The sequence below is a fragment of the Perca fluviatilis genome, chromosome 12 (genome assembly GCF_010015445.1).
Source record: "Perca fluviatilis chromosome 12, GENO_Pfluv_1.0, whole genome shotgun sequence".
Classification (NCBI taxonomy): domain Eukaryota; kingdom Metazoa; phylum Chordata; class Actinopteri; order Perciformes; family Percidae; genus Perca; species Perca fluviatilis.
This window is the reverse complement of record NC_053123.1, coordinates 17490885-17500529: the sequence shown is the minus strand read 5'-3', so window position 1 is coordinate 17500529 and position 9645 is coordinate 17490885. Positions and strand designations below refer to the sequence as shown.

At 38.6% G+C, this 9645-nt stretch overlaps 1 protein-coding gene across 3 annotated transcripts in view; it reads right to left on the bottom strand.

The window, feature by feature from the left end:
• Positions 1–2445: 2445 nt before the first annotated feature.
• The window catches only part of rapgef4a (Rap guanine nucleotide exchange factor 4a), a 32857-nt gene continuing 25657 nt past the window's right edge, over positions 2446–9645 (bottom strand). For all 3 annotated transcript variants that reach the window (XM_039818974.1, XM_039818976.1, XM_039818975.1), the window contains 16 exons: positions 8760–8845; positions 8307–8385; positions 8060–8210; positions 7459–7547; positions 7256–7286; positions 7074–7152; positions 6214–6360; positions 5102–5199; positions 4572–4697; positions 4285–4463; positions 4095–4185; positions 3970–4020; positions 3686–3773; positions 3494–3558; positions 3327–3381; positions 2446–3160 (listed from right to left, as the gene is read on the bottom strand). In XM_039818974.1, coding sequence (XP_039674908.1) covers positions 3036–3160; positions 3327–3381; positions 3494–3558; positions 3686–3773; positions 3970–4020; positions 4095–4185; positions 4285–4463; positions 4572–4697; positions 5102–5199; positions 6214–6360; positions 7074–7152; positions 7256–7286; positions 7459–7547; positions 8060–8210; positions 8307–8385; positions 8760–8845 — 1540 coding nt within the window. In that variant the 3' untranslated portion in view covers positions 2446–3035. The remainder of the gene's footprint in view (positions 3161–3326; positions 3382–3493; positions 3559–3685; positions 3774–3969; positions 4021–4094; positions 4186–4284; positions 4464–4571; positions 4698–5101; positions 5200–6213; positions 6361–7073; positions 7153–7255; positions 7287–7458; positions 7548–8059; positions 8211–8306; positions 8386–8759; positions 8846–9645) is intronic.

Genomic DNA, 9645 nt, shown 5'->3' with positions numbered 1-9645 from the left:
ATAGTTTACTGTATTAACAATTAAGAGAGTTGAAAATAACTTGCATTACTATTACTATCAGTATTATTATGACTGTACATGTTATCATCTCACTTTAACAGAAGCCCTTAATTAACACTGCGTTATGTGACACACTCAACAGCCCCAAAACAAACCTGTACACATATAATGTGTATTGTACATTATGAATCAGCATAATACTGTTCATAATCACATGGATGTCAGTAGGCTACCGTGTGAATAGCCTGTATCTAACTTTTACTTTTACTTTCTGACAGGGTAAACATACATACCGACATTAAGTGCGAAGTTTTCGTCTTCAGAGCAGCTCGTCGTCGGTGCACTTTACACACGTTTAAGACGTTTAAGAAGTTCAGTGTTCCGGTAAATCTCATGTGACGTTTTTTTCTGTCTCCACTCACTCACTCACTCACTCACTCCGCGGTGGTTTTACTGGTTGCACAACTTCTTCCAGCAGCAGCCAACACTGACTGGAGTGGACTCTTTCACACTCACGATCCTGATGACAACAGCTCCCCCCGCCGGACCAAAGTGGGACAGACTCCAAGGTCCTCCAATGTTGTTTTCCTACAACATCCTGGGACGGTGGTGCTCCATGTGTGGTCTGCGGACCAGTCGAGGTCCAGACTAAAATGCTACAGGTCCCTTAAATGTGGAACAGCACTGGACCCTATAGCTTTTATTCTTCTGTCAAATGTTATTGGGTCAATTTTTAGTTTTAGTTTTAATGTTCCCCTCGTTTTAAACAGTTTGATGCTTTGAATAAATGAGTTTAATTCCCTTTCCTGGCTCCTGCTCATTCATATTAATTTATTGGTTGGAATTATTATTGGTGGAAAGTAATGAATTACATTTACTCAAGTATTGCACTTAGGTACACATTTGAGGTACTTGTTTTTTTACTTGAGTAAAGATAGAATATATTATTTTACTCCATTAAATTTAAGAGGATATTGCACATTTTACTCCACTACATTTATCTCGAGGAAAAGAAAGAAAAAACAAACAAACAAATAAAAACAAAAACAGAAATCACACCTTGCCTAGTCACCCTCCTCTACTTCTTGTGATGCTGAAGTCATTAGGACTGATACCTGTGGTGCTGCACCTTTCCATAGGTCTATAGTAGATGATTTGGCTTTGTTAATCCTTGCTGTAGAGAGCTCAAGCATAACTATGTCCAGAAAATATGCTAACCACTGTTTTACACAAAGCGAGTGGGCGGGAGCCAGCGCTGAGCTATCATTTTCTTGGTCGCGGTTAAGCCAGCTATCCAACTTTCTTTTGTCTCCCAAGCAGGTGTAATTTAGAGTCGTCATTAAGTAACAAAACAATCGGGTCAGTAGGAATTGGACATCCTATCACATCAGATATTATTGATGTTGTTTTATTCCAAAACTCATGCACCTGTTCACACTCCCAGACCATGTGAAAGAAAGTTGCAGATTGTTCAGGTTGACAGATCGTACAGTAGGGAGTAGGAATGGCTTTAGAGATGTATCTCTTCTTAGGAGTCCAATGTGTCCTATGACATATGTTGAAGTGATGCTGTTGATTTGGGTTCTTGAAACAGTGAGAAATGTTGTCCCAAACTGTCTCCCAATTAATTATGTTCCCCTCCAGGCTCAGCTCTCGCTCCCATTTCTTTACTATTGGGAGTTCTCCTACGGATACTTGCATCAATTTAGCATAAATCCTGGACACTAATCTTCTCACAGGAAAATCAACAAGCCATTTAATGATTGGGTGGGTACTTGTACTTTACTTGAGTATTTCCATTTTATGCTACTTAACACTCTGCTACATATTAGAAGCAATCTTATACTTTTTACTTCATTACATTCAACGTAAATTACTAGTTACTTTGCAGATTAAGTTTATTAATACAAAATATAAATCAACTGTTAAAGCATGATGTATTATTAAAGATTAAGCTACCCAGCAGTATATAAGTATTTTCTTTAAGTGAATGCATGCTAATACTTCAATGTACTTTTAAGATTTTGAATGCAGGACATATGCAGGATTATTTTTACACTGTGGTATTGCTGAGATTAAATGCACTGAATCAATGAGTCTAAATTTGGGATCAGAGTTAGAATCCACTAATATTTTAATAACTATAATTAAGAGGTGAATGCAGTAAATGGGTAATACTGACTTCTGATTAGGTTTCTATCCTTCTTGTGCCCAAAATATTATGCTCCTCTCCTCTTCAATCCTCTCAGATGACGATATCTTAAACAGACCTGTATGAAACTGGGCTCATGAATAAACAAGTCAGTCTGAAATGTTTAGGAACTGTTATTGTATGGAAAATCAACAAAAAACTACAAAAGTTATACTATTTTAACATGGCATGATTGTAAACAATGTATTAATGAAATGGCAAAACAAAACAATAATGACAATACGATGCACAAATACATCTAAAATATTTAATATTTTCAGCACACAAAAGGTTTTCAGACATTTACTGTATCTCCAAAGAGAAATATGCTCACATGAAGCAAAGGCAAACAATCATAACAACTCTTTGCATGCTGATGTCAAAATAAATATTTGTATACAGTTTACAACACATATTTTCACAAACTTAAATATGTATAAATATTGTTTGATACAAAAGATACGAAACAACTGAATATCAGGAATATCAAGACTTTGCATTTTTAAAGCATCACATAGTGTTTACATGAAATGTTAATCTGATAAATGAGATACCCCCCAAAAATTGTTAATTCCTTAAATTGTCGCTCTTGTTTGACTTGGAGATGATGGTGCAGCACAGAGATATGAGAGGTACTTCACCCACCAACAATTACTGCTGTTAAAGTATCACAAATTACTGTAATAAAAGGCTTAACAAGTCATGCATCTGAAACAATATCTCATTATCAGATACGTCATTAGGCCCTCCATGTGATTGCCTGTTGGAGTAAATTCATCTCAATGCAAGCGCATGTCATGAAGTGAAGCAACATCAGAGTGTAACATTTCTGTCCCTGAGTGGTTTAAGACCTGCGGGGCTCAAGTCCATGAGAGAGCTGAGATAGCGTCCTTTGGTTGTCGATCACGTTGAGTTGACGTACGTAAGTCCGAACTTCTGGGTTCTTGCTGGCCAGAGGTGAATCTGGACCTGGTTAAATGAATGATGGATAAGTAATAATGTTAAAATGAAATTAATTCCCTGAAAAATCCACAACAGAGAACTGGAGTCTAATTGAAATTTGTTATTCAAACCATTTTGATACTTTATCCCAATTTTCCTCGCTATGAAATTAACTTTTGGGATGTACACTCACTGAATGGTTGGCTCCTACAGTATCTCACTATCTTCACCGTGTTAGCGATCATCCGCTGAAAACCAAAGAGCAATGATCAGCAACAGATATCAGCAATTAACTGAATAGCGAAAAAAAAAAGATTTACACCAACTGTTAGACAATAATCTGCACCTTCAGAGCCTCACCATTTTCTCAAAATTGACCAAATAATCGATAAACGTCTTGTTGCCCTCATGAGTGAATGTCATGTCTGGAAAAGACCAATTGTTTAGATGGTTAAAGCTGTTGAAGAAACAATTCAATAACAGAACAATTGTGTCATAAAGGTTAAAATGATGTTGAATTCAAAATAAACGGTCATCAAACTAAATTCTGACCTTTGATCAGCAGCGGCATGAAGGGAATGATGGGAGGCTCCAGCTTGGCAACTGTCAGTCGGTACGCCCGGTGGTTCCTGGACGGGTCCTGTGGAAACAATCACACTGTTCTGAGATCTGCCGTCGCCGTGTTAAACAGATCCTTCACAGTGCCATCCGAGGATGATGCTGCTAAACCCACACTTGACCAGCTGACAGTGGAAGATATGCTGATTTTGGACAGAAAACATGACAACTCAAAGATGGAGACCCTTTGAAGTACAAAATGAGTCATTTCAACTTACCATGAAGTTTTCAAATTCTGAATAAAACTTCTTGAATTTGTTGGGAAGTTTCTGTGAAAACAGATGCAACTAAAGGTTAACTTGCAGTTGGGATAAGAATCATTTTGACACAGGCAGGTACCCACCTCCCAGGTCTGCCTCAATCTGCACACTGCTGGGTTACTCAGTCCCATAATGATAGCAAAGAAGGCGTTCAGATTCCTGTACTCTTTGCAGCTTTGACAGAAAACATGAAAAAGTAGAGTAGTGAATGAACAAAACTGTAAGCTAAATCAAAGTAAAAGCAGAATAGACAGTAAAACAAAGTCCACTTACTGGGCCGCAATCTTGATGAACTTCTTTAGAAGCTGCACTCTCTTGCTAAGCTGAGAACATAGACACATCTCTGTGATCACCCAAAACTGAATTTCATTAAACCTCCTCAGGAACAGGTCCAGGTTCACCGTGGTTTTCTTTACGTTTTGCCTCCCAAATGTGTGGTAGATGAGTTCAAGCTGTTGGACACCAAAGAAAAACACTTTTGTGAACAAAATAGTGGATCAACTGAAAGTAAACCAAATTAACTTGAAGTTATGCCACCAAGTCTGGTCTCACAGTCATACCTCATGTACACAGTGAAAGAGCTCCCAGTCATAGGAAGTCATGTGGTAAGCCACATCCTTAGAACTCATTAACTCAAAACCGGCCAACAGCCCTGTAGAGGAACCCTCCTGCTCAGGTAGAGGGGTCTAGTAAACAAGAAATAACAGCCTTTTCATATTTGATAATCATGTAATCTACTGTTTCAGGAATTCTTGTTTTACAATATTAAAAACAACAATGCAAAGACCATCTTCTTGTGACATAAGCCAAAATACATTAACATGTTAAAAATGAAATGAGAAGAAGGCAGCTAAGCTGCATATAAAAGTAAATTCTACAGTTTGACTTTACAATGAAAACATTCACATCTTTATAACAAATCTGCACATTCACTAGGTTGCTTAAAAGCTAAAAGCATGGACATTTACAGTATATAATATGAAAAAAGCTAAAAAGCAAAGGATTTCAGAGTTGTACAGCTATGCATAGGGTTTCAGTGAGCCCTCTTTTATATGATGACAATGTGCTGTGTAATTAGAGATTAACCCACCAAAGAATCCAACTGATCCCTCCGGCAGGCAAACAGCCGTCCATTTATGCTGAGAGTGGAGAACACTGAAACATCATTGGGCTTGAAGATGACTTTCTCTGTAGAACAAAAAAAACATGACACAGAGGGTTAAAAAAACATTTATATTATTATTATTATTATTATTATTATTATTATTATTATTATTATTATTATTATTATTATTATTATTATCTATAAAACAACGAGAGGATCTACAACTCTAACATGGTGGACTTATGGTCTGTCCAACACTATGATGCAGATTGAAATATCTCAATAACTATTAGATGGATAAATAATTTAGTGAAAATAGTGAAATGTCTTGACAACTCCATGGATTGGATGGATTACCATAAAATTTGGTACATACATTCATGTTCCCATCACGATGAATTGTACTAATGTTGGTGATCCATGAACTTTCTATATAGCTTCATCTTCAGGTCAAAATACATTGACATTCCTTGTCTGCAACTGTCTTTTTTCAATTTCTAAAATTATTGAACAATGTGGTTGAGGTAGTTGTGAAGTCTCAAACTTTCACACTGAGAGATGGTAATGGTATTGGACAACAACGTATACCATTATGTTATAATACTTTACTATCTGTCCTTCAAGAGCTCTCTCATGCTACATTGTAGCCTTGATTTTTCCTTGCAAAGCTAAAGTTCACTGGTTAGAGATACAGTATATGAGCTATATGATAATAAACTCCAAGCAAGAGAGCAGCTACAGCTCTGTATCTGTTTACTTGCCTCCGATAAGGAAAGTGCAAGGCCAAGTGTGGACGAGTAAGAGCTGCATTAGAGCTTTCTGGCAGAGACAGTGGAACATCACTACAGTAAGGAGCAGCCACTAACACCAACAGCATCATGCTGAATGTCATGAAAAAAACTGAGCTCAGGTTTTTCCCAAGCTGCTTTAAAGGCCATTCTTTAGCACCTACTGTAGCACCCATTTACAGTCCGCAAAAGGGAGCTAATTTGTCACTAAATCAGTCGGGAATTTATTAGTATATCTCCCTGCTTGGGCTCTCCCTGCTGGTGCCGTCTCCAATCATTTGATTAACATGTAGCTGCCGCCGCTCTCACCTCCTGTCGAACTGAGGTTGACCAGGAGCAGGTCCTCCGCCGACCCTAGCTTGTCGGCCACAGCACCGATGACCTCCCTGACTGAGGCGGCCACAGGGACACGGATTGTTGTGTAGGTGTGGTCACAGCAGTAGACTTTGAGCAGAACTGGAGGCATGAATCAGAGCAAATATGGGACTGTCAGCAAGACGGAAAGAAGGAGTGGTGAAGCTGTACTGGAAAGTTGGAGGCAGTTGGATTAATGCAAATCTGAGGGGTCACTGGGTACATCTGAGGGGTTGTGGATTGATTCACAAGGGGAAAAAACACATGTTTATAAATGTTTCTCTAGTTTTGCTTTTCTTTTGAAACCCTGGTTAGATTTTCCACACACATTGCTTTTTTTTTAAGAGGTCATAAGCCAAAAAGGTTAGGATTCACTAGGTTAAAGCTTCCTCTGTCCAGCAAAGTTCAATGAGAACTGACTTTGATTAAGCATTTGCAAAATGTGTGTGTGATTGTGTAGGCAAAAGATGCACAAAAAAACAAAAACAAAAAAACACACCAATGAAGCATTTCCTCTTACTCAGAAATAATTTCCACATTAAACAAGTAAATCCTTTTTGTTTACAGAAGTGGGTGTATAGTTTTACAGGGTAATCAGTATTAGGTAAAGGGCAGGAAGGAACCAAACTTAAAAGAAACAGGCGTGAGTGTTTGTCTAATGAAGACCTGATGACGTAAAGACATTGCTAAATAAAAGTTTCAAATAGCGGATATAATATAACAGTGACGGCAACAATTTACTGTTTACGATCCAGAGTCTCAGACAAATTTTTTTATCATACACCCAAACATGTGGAGGCATGTCCATTACTCACTTTCGTCATTACTCTTGATGGGCTGACGTTTCTGAAGCTTCTCATCCCCCATACTGAACTGCCGCAGTAGGACTTTGTGCTGTGACAAAGTTTAACAGATTAAGGCATCGTGACATTTTCGCACAATACAATGAAAACTACACATAAGCTTTAGTTTGAAAGAAAAAAAATCGGTATCTTACCTTTTTCTGTGAGACTCTGACATCTTCAGTACTAAAGTATGAAAAAATGAGATGCAATTAAGCTAAAGTTAGGGATGTTGTATTTGTGTTGTTTTATATAACCCAGAAAACCTGCCTATTTGCTTATAATTATGTGCGCAAACAGGAGGATCACAGTACAAAATTAAAAAAGATTTATGATTAAGATTTATTCATTCACTTACTTTCGCTTTACACTTCTCTCCAGTTCTTTTAGTTGATCCCTGAGGGCTGGAATGGCTTTGGCATCATTAGATACCGCCATGAGAAACTCCTGCAAAACACAACAAGCTCTAAATTAAAAGAAGTATTTAATAAACAAAAGGTAACTTCATTCGGTATAGCGTCCAGAGTCATATCATAGACACAAATCGAAGAACAAACATGTAAAATGCAGTCAATATCCTTATTGCATAGGGCAGCCGATAAGTATAAACTAGATTAACAGTTACTGTGCATGCATTATATCATGTTGTTAACATTTAACATATTCTGAATCCCCAAACCAATCTTGACATAAATCTGTTTTATCACCGAAAAATTCTCTAGTCTGAGTGGTTAGCAGATGTCTATTTATAACCGGACACCTCTGACGCAGGTGTTAGTTTGCGGTTGTAAGTTCAAAGTAGTAAACTCAAGATAAAGACAGCAACAATGAGATGTAGCTAAAGAGCTTGGAGTCAGTGTTATTGGTTTCACCAATATACAAAAAAATCAATCATTTGAAACACAGTTGACCCCTGGTTATAACAGTGGTCTTAATGTTACTCATATCTATATGCTGACCTCTAGGAAAGCCACAGAGACATCCTCCTCCTGCAGGTGATCTCCATGTACAGCAGCCCACTGCATCACCAGGCGGATCACCCTGCGCTTGTTGTTAAGTGTATAGTCCAGCTTCTCCTGTTCAGAGCCCTGCGAGGCCTGGGCATGGTAGGTGCACAGCAGTTAAAGATCAAAACAATGTCAGAAGAGCAGAGTAGGAAGGGTTTCACATTTAACCACATTAAGTAGCATAGTGCTGAAAGGATATTGCGCCATCAACACCGGACATAGTTGACTGTTTGGGATGAAGACACAATGCATGAGCACATAGTCATCTAAGGCTGAGTCTGTCACAAAAAAAGAGAGAGAAGGTTATGTCAAACACCTGTGTAAGAGCAGATCAAAGAGCGCCCAGAGCCATCAGGCCTTGATCCTACATGGCGCTGTCTCTGTCACCTCTGCAGACAAAGGAAAACCATATGTATCCACACAAGCGAGAGTAATTAGATCAGCTCTGTGATGTGTGGCTAATCATAGATGAGAAGAAACAGGTCAGTGCAGAGCAGCAGGCTGAGGACAGAGGAGAGAAACTCTGAGCCACAGAGAATAAATATACTGCACTGAAGAAAACCCTTCACAGTAAATCATCATCATGCTGATAGATTGTATTAGATACTAATGTACTAATCTGACATGCTGAATGTTGCATGCTGAGCAGTACCTGACTCTGTGAATTGAGAATCCAATCGCATCATTTCAAGGAGGTGCTCCAAAATCTTCTCCGGAGTCCCTGACATTACCTTGTATCTGAAGAAACACAGGATAAAACACACCCTTCACTAATCAAGAAACACTGGCTCTTAATGCTCTGTGACACCTGCATGGTCCTTGACTGATTCGTCTTACTTGAACATGTTTCTGTGATTGCTTTATTTGATAACAATCCTATTTACAATCACTGGGTTATCGGCCAGGTTGAAGATTAAGGGGAGTCTGGGCTTAGAGCTGTCAGAGAAGCCAAAATAAAAATGTAGGGGCATCTTCTCTGTGAAGGAGAATCAACACGATCCAGTCTCGGTTGTTTTCATTACTTGATAACAGCATCACAAGAGGGAGCTGCACATGTTGTGTCTTCCCCACAGTCTTGACACTCTCATGTGTGAGGAGCCAAGTTGATTAGAGGGCGACCCCGAACAAGTAATTGTGACTTGCCAGGCCTTCCTTTTCCCGTAGGAGCTCGTGCCATCATTACCATTAATGTGTCTTTCTGTATTACAGCAACTGTGGTGCAGTGACAGATGCCTCTATTAAGATAACACTCATTGGCTGCAGTGCACAGAATTGCTCTGTGCTTATGCTGCTGGCACGGCTGGGAAGCATTTTCATCTGTTGGTCATACTGACTGATGGAGTTCCTTTCAATTATAAGGCTGGTGATATTCTATATTTTTCTTATTGTCAACAAACCTCATGAAACCAACAATAAAGTAACAAAGTAATCTTGTGTGGCCGAGGATTGATATATCTCATATCTCCACTGCAGAAACTGTTAAACACATATAAAATAGTTTCCCTGCATGACATATTCCTTCATTATGATGAACATGG